The sequence below is a fragment of the Erythrolamprus reginae genome, chromosome 1 (assembly GCF_031021105.1).
Source record: "Erythrolamprus reginae isolate rEryReg1 chromosome 1, rEryReg1.hap1, whole genome shotgun sequence".
NCBI lineage: Eukaryota > Metazoa > Chordata > Lepidosauria > Squamata > Dipsadidae > Erythrolamprus > Erythrolamprus reginae.
In genome coordinates this window covers 388,645,022-388,658,977 of record NC_091950.1, presented here as the reverse complement: position 1 = coordinate 388,658,977, position 13,956 = coordinate 388,645,022, and the positions used below count along the sequence as shown (strand labels likewise).

The 13,956-nt window shown below is 39.7% G+C and overlaps 1 protein-coding gene across 7 annotated transcripts in view; it reads left to right on the top strand.

The window, feature by feature from the left end:
- The window catches only part of HMBOX1 (homeobox containing 1), a 186,545-nt gene that overhangs the window by 170,496 nt on the left and 2,093 nt on the right, over positions 1–13,956 (top strand). For 2 of the 7 annotated variants that reach the window (XM_070734851.1, XM_070734852.1), the window contains 2 exons: positions 2,784–2,878; positions 3,125–3,226. In XM_070734851.1, coding sequence (XP_070590952.1) covers positions 2,784–2,878; positions 3,125–3,226 — 197 coding nt within the window. The remainder of the gene's footprint in view (positions 1–2,783; positions 2,879–3,124; positions 3,227–13,956) is intronic. The other 5 variants (XM_070734854.1, XM_070734853.1, XM_070734855.1 and 2 more) reach the window with 5 other exon arrangements.

The following is a 13,956-nucleotide window of genomic DNA, read 5'->3' as shown; positions in this document are numbered from 1 at the left end:
TTAGTCCACTACTGTGAATACCTGGGAATATTAGGCCATACAGTAATGAATTTTAATATACTTAAGGTGGCAATAAGGCCCAATATAATAGTAAGTGCTACATATGAACCCTAAAGCATACCTCAGAATGTTCTACAATGTACCATATTGTTTGGGACCAACAATTTGCTTTGAAAAGCTTTCTTTGCCGTTGGGTTATTTTGAACAACCTGCCTTATCTCTCCCAGTGTCCTCTAAGTGAAGCAGAGGCTGTTCAAGTTATTGAACAAGTTTGTACGATGCATATCTCTTTATAAAGTTTGTCCTAGCCTGCTGTCCAAATCTATTCTAAGCCAGGAGTAACTAAAATGTTCCACCAAACTATGATCTGAAACTGTGGTTTATGTTTTCATGCCTTGGCTGTGGCTTCATGTTCCATGCAAATGGAGCAGAAGCAGGTTAGCAAATGGATACTCCCCATTGTATATCTCTCGACATAGAGTTGGCTGGCAGGAATAGCAGCATTTTTGTTCCTCTCACCTTAACTGTTATTCCCTGCAAATATTTAGTGAATTTGTAAAATTGGAAGGATTAGTGATAACCATGTGCCCGGTGAAGCAGCCATGTGCCTATTTTGGGTTGCTGTCGCTGGTTTAAAAAAAGTTTAAAGTAGGGAGTGATAATTGCAACAACAGCTGGGCAGGAAGAAAGCTTTGCATAATTGTTTGCTGAGTTCCCCTTTGGGTATGTCTCTTATAGCTGATCACTTTCAACCACAGACTAATGTGTCTTCTGATTAAGCCCTTCTGATGCCATGAAGAGTGGCATGTTCCCATCTCTGTCCCCCAATTTAGTTTTCCTTTGCATCCTTCTCCCTCTTTATCATCTCACCACAGTCACAAATATAATACCATACAGCACCCAACATTCTGCTAGAGAAAATAAATATTTAAAGAAACGTCCTCACTTTAATTAGCATTTCTTGTATACTGATAAATAATACAGGTATCCGGTACTTTCCAGAGTTTGAAATGCTTTGGATATAGAATAGTAAATAACACATTACAATTTTCTAACATATTATGCAGAAGAGCTTTAAATTGTGCCTATCTATCATATAAAATATTTAACATATAAATGTGCAATTAATTACATAAATTAATTTCTTTTTGCTTTGAATTTTTAATTTGTGTATCCTTTCGGAGAAAAACCTCAAGCATAAATCTTTCCCCAGATTTCTGAACTTTTTAAATAATTTAAGAGTTCAGGTTCTTCCAGTGAAATTGACTGATAGCAGATTCAAGAGAGAACAAACAAGAAAAAGCAAACTTTTGACAGTTTTTACACAATACGGTAGTTGCCCCACAATTAAAATTATTTTTCATAGGGCCCGAAACCAAATGATGGCGCAGAATTGTTTTATTGGCTGTTAGCTGGGATAGTGATCTGCAATCTGCAGTTTTAAATGCAATGTATTTCAAAATGCCAGTTGCGGAAGGTTACAACCACCAGAGAAAAGTTGTTCCCTTCAAGTCCTGCTTGTGGACTTTGGTGGCCATTGTTGGAACTAGAATGCTGAACTAGATGGACCTTTGAGCTGATCCATGCAGGGAACTTCTTATGTTCTTATACTTCCTTAGGATAAGATGGCAAGATGGTGTCTGGGGACTGGTGGGGCAACACCAAAAGGATGCTGACAGATTTTGTCCATTAGTACGAGAAAGTCAAACACCAAACAGTGGTATGGATAGCAGACCAATAAAGTAGCATGAATCTAAGATGCTTTGCAATCTTACAAAAAAAGAATGAAGCATCTTGTTATCTTCATATAACTTGTGAGTTGCAACCTGGAATATTTATATTGCAAGCTCTGAAGTCAAGGGATTGGTGCTAGCTAGAAAACCAGTTTGGAGTTTTATAATATTTTCAAAGGCTGATGACCCTGGATAGAAACTGTTTTTTTTTCCCTAATTTTTTTCTTTTTTAAAAAATTGGCATTTATATTCCTCCAACCAAATTAATTTTCTTTTTTCTAATAGTGCAATAACATGCACAAAAGGGGCTTGCACCATATTGAAATGAAGATGAAAAGCGGACTTCACTTAGGGCATGAGTTTGTTTATTGTAAGGACCATCAAGACAGAATTAAAATTGTAGAAAAGGGATAGTCAAAGTTACTACATAAAAAATAAGAGAGAGACAGAGAGACATGTTACTTTATTCCTTTGATTATGGTTTCATTAATCAAATGTGCATTTAGTGCCTTTCTTAAGGGTCTCCTAAATTCAAGCCTATTTGGTAGGACAAGTTCTGTGTGCGACAGGAGCGTAGGAAGATAATCCAAACTGGGTGCCAGTTGTAGAATGCAGCTATTGAGATTTGCTGGTTTTGATGTAGAAGGAAGTTTTATTTAGATGTTTCCAGTCCTTATGAACCCTTATGAATTTAGCATTTGATAAATTCTCTAAATTTAAAGAGAGGGTCATGAAAGATACTTTAGCATCCTGTAAAAAAGATAGTTGCCTCTCCCCAGTACTAGGAAAGCCAGAGGAGAATGTGTAAAATCAGAATTTATCCAAGCTCTGCATCAGAAAGTCTGCAAATTGAGCAGAATTTGGCTTGCAGATTCCCCCTTCCCCCATAGCTGAGTTTAAACTATAAAGAAAAAAAATAGTTCTGAGTTTTCCTCTGAGGTTCTTACAAGAAACTAAATGCCCCACTTGTGAAGATTCTGGTTTTTCATCTTCATCCTTATTGGTAACCCTGCAGCAGATAATTCAGGGATCAATTTGCTTTTTTCGAAGAAGCAGCAATCCTGGAGAGTCATGGGATAGATGTACAAAGCCCCGGAGGCCACTCCAACAGTGACGACGTAGACGGAAATGACTATTCAGAGCAGGTAAGTATGTGAGCTAAGTCAGGGGGCTCCAATATGGAGAGTCCCCCTGTAGGCTGCTCTTGCTCCTCTGGGTTGGGGGGCGGAATGTGGAGCGGTGGGGTCTTTCATCCTTCAGCCTCCTAAGACCATGCGGCCCTTTTATCCTGCTGTGCAATGGGGGGAAGGCAGAAAAAACACAGCATTCCTCCTCCCCCCACCCCCAATGGGACCAGCTTTCACCCACATGGATTTGTTGTCGTACAACAGGAGTCTTGGCAAGTGCGCAATGGGGAGGAGGAGGGAAGATGTACAGAGGGAGGCAGAGAAGCAGAGAAGTTAGAAGAAGACAGGAAGATCTGCTCAAAACAAGCAAGTTGACGCTCTGTTCACACATATTTGCCAAATGCAGGGGCATGATGAACCCCCACCCCCAATTTGCGCCACCATGCATAGTAAACACCATGTCTGTTTCTCTCCTGTCCCCCCCCCCCCTTTCCTTGTAACCAGAGCTGTGTGCATCCCCAGAAATCCTTTTTGAAACTTAAGACCGCTTCCTTTTTGTCCTCCTCACCACTCTGAACTGAGAGCATAGGTGCAATTGCGCACGGTCCATTTAGTGGTGCTGTTCCCTGAGCAGCACATGAAGTTTGAGGAACGGAAGGACGAGGCAAGCATCTCTCATCCAATTTGACAATCCTCTTCCCTTTCCCTATTATCTTCTGATGTCATTGTTTATGGGACCTTGATGTCCATGTTATGCCCACTGTGTACTCCTTACAAAAAAAATTAACAGTTCAGTTTCGAAAAGAAAATAGTTAAACGATTCGTGTCAAATAAAAGAATCTCTGCTGGCTTAAGTTTCAGGGTAAATTTTCTGAATTGCACACTTGATGTGGAACACACAGCCCCTGCTTATACCATAATGATCTACGAGTTTTACTCTCTCCTTACCCACCCTTCCCACCTCCACAGTACAATGAATGCATAGCTGCATGCTCCTCTTCCCCAAACCGAATGCATTGATGTAAATTGATAACACGGCAGCTCAATTCCAACCAAAAATATTCCATCTAACCTCCTGGTGTGCCACCTTGTTTACCTTTTTTTAAGGCAGGGTCAAGCTTTCGTCATAATTTTTCCCTGCTCTTGATATACTCCCCCCCCCCCCCTTAAATTGCTTTTATTCTTAGGAACATAGGAAGTGCCTTTTACCACTGGTCCATCTAGCACAGTGTTGTTGAAGTACTGGTTTACCAATGATTTTTCTAGATCTCACTTATTGGAGTTTCCCCTAACCATTTCAGGAGATGCTAAGGCATGAATTTGGAACCTTTGGCATGGAAAGCAGGTGTCCTGCCTCTAAGCTATAGGGCCTGTGCATTCTTGATAGGCCACCGCTATCATCTAATCTTCATATTTTATTATATTTCTTTTCCCCTTCTTTCCCCCCATACTTTCTGTTAGTTTATGCTCATATTTTCAAAACTACTTTTAGGTACATTTTGGTAATGTAAACATAAGAAATGAAATTAAAAAGACTTTTCTTTTTAATTTGAAATGAAAGAAATTGATTGCTAAAGAGGAAAATAAGAGGATATTAATAGAAAAAGAAGCTCTCTCACCGAAGTGATGCTTTGGCCATATTTCATGTTTGAGTGAGACACATTGGACGATGGGGCCAATTATTTAGAGTTGTGATAATCCCACTGGTCTTTTTCTTCCATTGTTGAGAATCTTCCAGCTTTGTGGTTCCTGCATTAATTAGGTCAGATCAGATGGCATTATTGTGATCAGTGTGTTTTTTTAATGGAAATGATATGATTTGTACATGAATAGTACTTTTTTAAATGTTTTAGTGGGAATATGGAAAATAAAAACAGATAAAATATAAGCCTTTAACCTGAATATGTAATGAAGGCAGCTAGGAACAAATTAATCATCTATTGTAATCCATTTTCTTTGTCTGCAATTTTTCTGTAGTCAAGCTCTCATTCAGTTAATCAGATTGGCAGAACTTTAATCTTGTTAACTATCTCAAATATTTTGCAGCCATTGGCTGAGAATGTTCTGGTTCTGGATTTCTTGTTTGTAGCAGGGTATAAGTTCTATAGATTGGTATGGTCATATCCAACTCTGTTTCTGTACCTTTTGTGTAAATCTAATTAAGACTACAAGCAGAAATCAATTGTTTCGTTGAGCTTCCACAGTTTTTTAATTGTTCCTTCAGGAGCTCATGTTACACTGCCTAGTAATTTATTCCAGTTCAAGTAACCTGATGACCACATTTCTTTTGTTAGTAAGTCTTGATCATGATGAGGAAGCATTTTTCCCCTCCTCGTTTAACCAGACTCATGCAAATTAAAATTACAAATCTTGTTGTTAAATGGATTGTTGTATAGAACACAGAATTGTCTCCGATGTTCTCTCATACGATTGAACAAGAGAGGCAGAGCCTACATAGAGAAGGGAAATATCAGTGGTTAAATTCTATAAACTATTTGCTTGTAACATTTTAACAGGAAAAAAACAACAGATGGGAGGATAGATGGATATGGTCAGTTTTTTCATCTAAAATCATGTTTTTTCTTGAGGGTTTTGGAATAGTATGATGGGAGATAATGTTCTATAAAGCTCTACTGAGCTCTATAAAGCTCAGTAGAAGTAATGACTACTTCTTAAACCTTTTGATTGACATCATTCTGTACTGGAGAGACCACATACAAACGTTTTAAAGGTATAGCACCTACTTCCCATACCATCCCGTTTTTAAAAAATCAACATATTTAAGCACTGGTCTGTTTAGATTTCTCAAACTTCATCTTTCTTCAGTTCAAACTAGAGAAGACAATAATGATCACAGAATCTAATTATGCTCAGGTTTGAAGACCATTTAGAAATTTCAGTTGGCTTTGATTATTTGAGACAAAATGATCAAAACATGTAACATCTCTTCTATAACCAGTTGAATTGAATGAGGCTCCAGTTCAACATATTTTAAAGCATAGGTGAGTCAACATTTCAACTGTGGTATTAGCACACACATTCAGAGCCAGAGTAGTAGTCTGTGGAGGAAAGGCTTTAAATGTATTTCCCTCCCCATACGAGTAAATCCAGGATTTCTGGATATATTAGATATCTAATATATTTCTCTCCATCCTTTACAACTTTATTGCTGATAATAAGGTTCTTTTAACAATTGGTTTGGCAGCAGCTATGAAAAAGCCCCATGATTTGTCATTTAGGCATGAGTTGACTCTGTGAGTCATCATACGTTGAGAAGTTAGGTGGATGTATTTTAATACAATAAATATAATATTGGGAAAGAATGACAGTGGAGATGAAAGAGAAGAAACATAGGCACTTAAGACCATAAGGTGCAGGTGGACCATCCACTCAGTGGACTTCTTCCTTCCTACACAAAGCCAAGCTAACCTGTTCAGAAGGAAAACACTCCTTAGAGGTTCCATTTTAACCAACAAGCTGCAGAAAGTCTTTCATCATGATGTGGAAAATTAACTTTACTCTCATACTGTGTTTTAAAGAGAAGTAATATATGGGGGCAGCTGCTTTACACACATTTTTCTTAATTTATTTGAGATGACACCTGGGTTTTAGATTACATTTATATATTTTTTTTCACCGAAAAGGCTCTTCAATAATTTGTTTTGAATAGTATTGTTGAATATGGTTTGAGAGTTTGTTTTATAATCATTTGAATGTGTGTATTGTCTTCACAGGCTCATTAGCCTTTAAGACTATATATACATTCTTAAAATATATTAAATAAGTCAAGCCATTTGCTGCTGAATATGTGTTGGAATGTTCAATTTTTCTGTCCAGATGTTATTCTCTGTGGGGTTTTTAAAGAAATATTTAAAAAAATACAAATGAATACAGGATAGTGTATTGTGCAGTTGTAATAATAATAGTAACAACAACAGGCAACAACAACAGCAACAAACAGAATTGGAAGGGACTTTGGAGGTCTTCTAGTCCAACCCCCTGCTTAGGCAGGAAAACCCTACACTACTTCAGACAAATGGTTATCCAACATCTTCTTAAAGACTTCTACTGTTGGAGAATTCACAACTTCTGAAGACAAGCTGTTCCACTGATTTATTGTTCTAACTGTCAGGAAATTTTGCCTTAGTTCTAAGTTACTTCTCCTTGTTCAGTTTCCACCCATTGCTTCTCGTTCTACCCTCAGGTGCTTTAAGGCAGATTAATAACTATAATATTTTAATTCTATTCTTATGTGAATTACAATATTCCACAAACACAGAACTAGACCATCGATCCCTCTACCTACAGTGGTACCTCTACTTAAGAACGCCTCTATTTAAGAACTTTTCTACATAAGAACCGGGTGTTCAAGATTTTTTTGCCTCTACTTAAGAACCATTTTCTACTTAAGAACCCGAGCCCAGAAAATTTTCCCAGGAAATTTGAGAGCAGCACGAAGGCCAGGCCAGTTTCCTGCCATTCCCCCTTTAATTCAGGCCATCTGGGCTGCCAGAGGAGCCTTTTGGTGGCGCTTAAGGAGGCTTTGGCAGTCCAGAGTGAACGAAGCATTTCCCTTTTCCTGGGTGCTTGGAGAGGGAATAAACCTCTGCCAGCGCCCAAAGAAAAGAAATGCTCCCTTCACTCTGGGCAGCTGAGGAGTCACCACAGCAAAGGTAAAGCGCTGGCTACAAAGCGAATGAGCGAGAGGAGAGGGGAACCCTTCAGCATGGGAAGGAAGAGGCAGCAGGTAGCAGCAGTAGCAGCCAGTGTATGGGAGGCAGCCTCACGCTGGGTGTCTTTGAGGCGCATGCTCCTCCTCGCCGCCTCAGAGTCGTCCCCCCTTTTTTTAAGCCTTAAAGTTTTGGATTTTTTTGATTCCCCTCCCCTCACCTTCTTCCTTCGGCAGCGACTGTCCTCCTCTTCTTGTTCCTCCTCCTCCCACCCAAATTCCGAGCTTTTATTTCTTTCCTAATGGGTTTGCACGCATTATTTGCTTTTACATTGATTCCTATGGGAAGATTGCTTCTACTTAAGAACATTTCTACTTAAGAACCTGGTCACGAACCTGGAATGAATTAAGTTCTTAAGTAGGGGTACCACTGTATTATCAACACCTGCTTAAAGCAGTTAATTTTCCAGAGTTTCAGACAGGTTTTTTTTTTAATGTTACATGTGTTATGCCACTGGGCTCTTATGCTTTTATATATACTTGGCTATTACAAATGTGAGGAATGAATCATAGATTTTTTTAAAAAAACTAGAAGGTGCTTCCTTAAATATTTATTAAAATATTATTTATACATTAATTAGAATTTTTATAATAATAGAATCATGGTTCGAAAAGTGTCTGTGTAAAATTTTACATTGCTTCAGTTAGGACAGGCAGCTTTGTGAAGGCTAAGAAACACATTTTATTTTATGTGGAAGCTTTTGCTTACAAAATGTGTGGAGCTGAGAGTAAACAGAATTGTTTCATTTTTTTTTAAAAAAACACCCTTTAAAGATAATAAATATAAACTCCTAAGTTTGTACTACTGTTAACGTTTGCTACCCAGTTTTGCGGTAAAATCTACAATCAAATTTCAGTGGCAAACAATTCAATAGATTTGGAAACCATTTGAAAAAATTTAAAAGCCTGTGTGCGGCTAGAGGATATACAGTATATTGCCCTGCTTTTTTCAAAGAATCAGCACTCCAAGGAATTTCATTTCATATTGCATAGGGAATTCTAGAACATATAAGTAGGAAATTGGAGGTGCAGGTGTGAGACAATGGGCATCTGGAGCCAAGCTTATCAAGTGGCATAATTGGTTTTAATGGACAAATACCGCATGGGTCAGCTTAAAGAATATCCTCTTTTTTTCTCTCTTTCTACACTTTGTATTATCTAAGGAAAGCATTGCTGCCAAAATGAAGATGAGAGAAAACTAGTGTACTGTGTGTATAGAGGAAAGCAGGTAGCTGCAAAGAATGTAATTAACGAGAGGAAGAATCCTAGCAAACCCCAGCGACCAGTTAGGTCCCACAGAGTGGGCCTTCTCCGTGTCCCGTCAACAAAACAATGTTGTTTGGCGGGGCCCAGGGGAAGAGCCTTCTCTGTGGCGGCCCCAGCCCTCTGGAACCGACTCCCCCTGGAGATTAGAACTGCTCCCACCCTCCTCGCCTTTCGTAAGCTCCTTAAAACCCACCTCTGCCGTCAGGCATGGGGGAACTGAGATATTCTTTCCCCCTAGGCCTTTACAATTTATGCATGGTATGTTTGCTTGTATGTATGTTTGGTTTTACAATAAGGGCTTTTTAGTTGTTTTAGTATTGGATTTACATGCTGTTTTTTATTACTGTTGTTAGCCACCCCGAGTCTACGGAGAGGGGCGGCATACAAATCCAATAAGTAAGTAAGTAAGTAAGTAAGTAAGTAAGTAAGTAAGTAAGTAAGTAAGTAAATAATTAGGTCCCACAGAGTGGGCCTTCTCCGGGTCCCGTCAACTAAACAATGTCGGTTGGCGGGCCCCAGGGGAAGAGCCTTCTCTGTGGCGGCACCAGCCCTCTGGAACCAACTCCCCCCGGAGATTAGAACTGCCCCTACTCTTCCTGCCTTCCGTAAACTCCTTAAAACCCACCTTTGCCGTCAGGCATGGGGGAACTGAAACATCTTCCCCTGGGCATGTCTAATTTATGTATGGTATGCTTGTGTGTATGTCTGTTAGTATATGGGGTCTTTTTAAATCTTTAATATTTTAAATTGTCAGATTATTTATGATTTGTTTCCACGTGTTGTGAGCCGCCCCGAGTCTTCGGAGAGGGGCGGCATACAAATCTAAGTAATAAATAAATAAAATAAATAAATAATTTTAAAAAAGGGCAGAGATGATGTTATTTTGATGGAAGTAAAGAATTGTTTTGGCAGAGAGCAAAGAGAGCTACTAAAAAGAGTTTCCAGCAGAATGGATGGAATTAAAAATAAAGTGATGAATCAGTTTAGGATGAAACTGAAGTGAGGGAACAGTTAGAAAGAGTAATTTAAAGATTTGTGTGGAAATGGTTATATTGCAATATGTCAAAGAGTTTGGTGGTGGGGGAGATATTCGTGGAAAGGAAGGGCAAAGAACAATGGGCCAGTTTGGTCTAGTGGTTAAGGCAGCAGGCTAGAAACCTGGAGACTGTGAGTTCAAATCTTTCTTTAGTCATGAAAACCATCTGGGTGACTTTGGGCCAGTCATTTTCTCCCCTTCCGACCCACCTCACAGGGTTGTGGTTGTGAAGAAAACAGGAGGAGGAAGAAGTTTTTGATATGTTCATCCTCTTCAGTTATTTGTAAAAATAATAGAGGTAGGATACAAATAAATAAAATGGGAGCGGATGGCAAGAGTATAAAGTCCCTGTTGGATCACCCAAGGTGTGAAAATCGTCTCAGCTGCCCAGCTACAGCAAAGAGGCACCTATATCTCATGTAGCCGTGATAGAGGAATTTCATACTGCATGGGAAAAGACAATGATAAATGACCACTATATTTTACTAAGGAAATCACACAAGTAGACCAGATAAAGCAGGGTATCCCAAACTTGGCAACTTTAAGACTTGTGGACTTCAACTCCCAGAATTCTCTATGCTGTGGAATTCCACAAGTCTTAAAGTTGCCAAGTTTGAAGACCTCTGAGATCAAGGGATTGCTTGATATTAATATACTGTAGTATTGGGTGATGGGCGTTCAGATATTACTCAGCATGTAGCTGTGATTTGAGTGGATAGGAGTGAGAGTGGATATTAGTGCAAATGCAATTATGATTTCTGTATAAAGAAAAATATAACAACTATAGAGATGGGAAGGTATATCACACAGGTCTGATAGAAAAGGCAGGAGATGGGATGGTAAGCAAAGTGCTTTTGCCTCACCCCAGGCAAAGGCCATAGGAAGATCAAATGTTTGTCCTTTTGTTCTCAACTGGTCATTGAGAAGTGGACAAATATGAGAAAAACAACAACATCTTCATTAACTTAGAAGAGGCCTATGGTAATGCAAAAAAAAAAAAGCTTTAATTTAATAAAATTACAACAGGTTCATCAATTCCTGGGAGATTGCTCATAATCACTCATTCCATAGACACTTCCTGGTTGGACTAGGACAGTGATGGCGAACCTATGGCACGCAGAGCCATATTTGCTGGCACGCGAGCCGTTGCCCTAAGTCAGCTCCAACGTGCATGTGTACCGGCCAGCTGAATTTTGGCTCGCACAGAGGATCTGGGAGGGCATTTTTGACTTCCGGAGAGCCTCCAGGCGGATGGGGGAGGGCGCTTTTACCCTTCCCCGGCTCCAGGGAAGCCTTTGGAGCCTGGAGAGGGAGAAACATGAGCCTACTGGACCTACCAGAAATTGGGAAACAGGCCGTTTCCGGCCTCCAGAGGGCCTCCGGGGTGTGGGGGAAGCTGTTTTCGCCCTCCCCAGGCATTGAATTATAGGTGTGGGCACTTGCGCATGCGTGAAATAGTGCACACACGCTCTTTTGGCACTGGAGGAAAAAAAGGTTCGCCATCACTGGACTAGGAGATTGTGCTCTGTCCTTGAAAAGCCTTTGGAAGCTTGAACTGGTTCAAGTGGCACAAACAGTGTTGAGTGCAGTGAAGTTATAAGGTAGACAGACTAAGAAAAGAATGCCAAGTAGGCCAATACTTCTTTCACTGTAATAGCTGTTGTAACAGAATTTTGCAAGCCTGAATGTGCTTTTCTGTCCCTTTATCTCTGTATGCACTACAGGCTTGCCTGAGAAATTTTCTCAAATTGGTTGCATGACTTAGATTCAGACCCCTGTTATCTGACTGTTCCTTCATGAATAGAATAGAATTTTTATTGGCCAAGTGTGATTGGACACACAAGGAATTTGTCTTGGTGCATATGTTCTCAGCGTACATAAAATAAAATATACATTTGTCAAGAATCATGTGGTACAACACTTAATGATTGTCATAGGGGTCAAATAAGCAATGAAGAAGCAATATTAATAAAAATCTTAGGATATAAGTAACAAGTTACAGTCATACAGTCAACATGGGAGGAAATGGGTGAAAGGAATGATGAGAAAAACTAGTAGAATAGAAGTGCAGATTTAGTAGAAAGTCTGACAGTGTTGAGGAAATTATTTGTTTAGTAGAGTGATGGCGTTCGGAAAAAAACTGTTCTTGTGTCTAGTTGTCTTGGTGTGCAGTGCTCTGTAGCGACGTTTTGAGGGTAGGAGTTGAAACAATTTGTGTCCAGGATGTGAGGGGTCAGTAAATATTTTCCCCACCCTCTTTTTGACTCATGCAGTATACAGGTCCTCAATGGAAGGCAGGCTGGCAGCAATTGTTTTTTCTGCAGTTCTGATTATCCTCTGAAGTCTGTGTCGATCCTGTTGGGTTGCAGTCATGGTGGCTTTTCCTCTTGACCTTCTAGAGCAGAGGCACTAAACCCCTCATATGGTGTTTCGTATCGGGTTTTTTTAACTTTGCGGAGTTTTTCAATTGGAGAGGCCTATTCTGGGCCTGCGTGGGCCTTATCAGTTGGACAGGCCTATTCTAGACCCTTTCGTCTTGTAGGGCTCAGAAGTCTGTCCTTTTAAGTTGCAGTGTCTGCCCTATCACACAGTTTAACCCACCAGCACACTGGGCATAGCGGGCCCAGAACTCTCTCATTGCCACATTCTGGGCCAGTTACAATTTCCAATGGTCTTCAAAGTCAGCCTTATGAAAACCATGTTGTAGTAATCTAACAAGGTAATGACTAGGGCATAACTGACCATGTACCAGGCTTCTTGGTCCCAGAATGGGCATCCCTGGTACAAAAAATGGGTCTGTGCAAAGACTCCCCCTCCCCAGCAACAAATAAATATATCTGATACTATAAAAAGAATATCTAGAAATTCTTCTCAGAAAGAAAGAATTCTGATTAGTTCTGCCTCTTTTTTCTTGTAATGTTTGCTGCAGGTTAACAAAGGGCAGGAGAAATGGGAAGGGAAATAGAAGGGATTGCAAGTGGAAGTTGTTTTCTGGGCCTTCATAAAACCCAGTAAAAGTGTTTGGTCTGTTTAGTAATAAAAATGGTATAGAAGCAGCCAAAGGCACATACACAAGTTTGTTAGATCCTTTCACCCACCCCATTTTTTTCCTTCTCTCTCTTATATACAAACACATAAATAGGTATGTCTATACTCAGTCATCCAGGTCATGGTTGTCCCAAAGATGTTTTTTCAACTGGACTTTCTGGTTTTTCTTTGAAGACATTTCGCTTCTCATCCAACTGTCTGCAAAGAGTATAAATCCTTCCACCTCCCACCATCCAGTCAAAGCTGAAGAAGCTTATTAGATAAGAAGCGAAATGTTTTCAAAGGAAAACCAGAAAGTCCAATTGCTTTTGAAAAAGCACCTTTGGGACATAAACAAATAACTTCTGCTGCTTAGTCACTGTCTTCTCTTAATTGAAAAAGCCCCCACTAGTCAATGAATTTCTACAGTCTTATTCATTTGTCTAAAACTGAGTTGCATCCCTGCATTTTATTTGGTACAATCGGTTAGTGGTGGAATAAGGTTGTGGTTCTACATTCACATGGATTTGGAGTTCTTGCAGAATCTGTTTCCAGGGGCCCACTTCAAATCATTTCATCTACTTCCTGACTCTTCTTCCACTTTTCAACTTTAACAGACACCCAAACAAACAAAAAATGTTATTGTAAGGTCAGTTAGCATTGATGGCCATCCCTATTATTTGAATTGTGGAAATGGCACAATTAATTTAGTTTTCATATCATTGCCCCATTTTCAAGTTTAGGTTTCTGTTTGCAGGTATAGGACAAGGGCGGAATTTCCAAAGTTTTTCTCCAGGTGGTTAGTAGGTTGGTTTATGCCTCGTAATAATAACTTGAGGCTTGGAACTTGAGTGCCTTTCCTTTTTCATTCTCATCTATCCAGTGTGAGGTCTTCTCCAAATACCCTCCCTCCTCCTTCCCATTTACCCTTCACCCAATGCCTGTTCAGCATGTGATATGTTCTTTTAAAATAAATCCCTTTATCCCCGTTTCTCCAGCCCATTGAATGAAAACATTGGACTGTTTATAATAAGACAT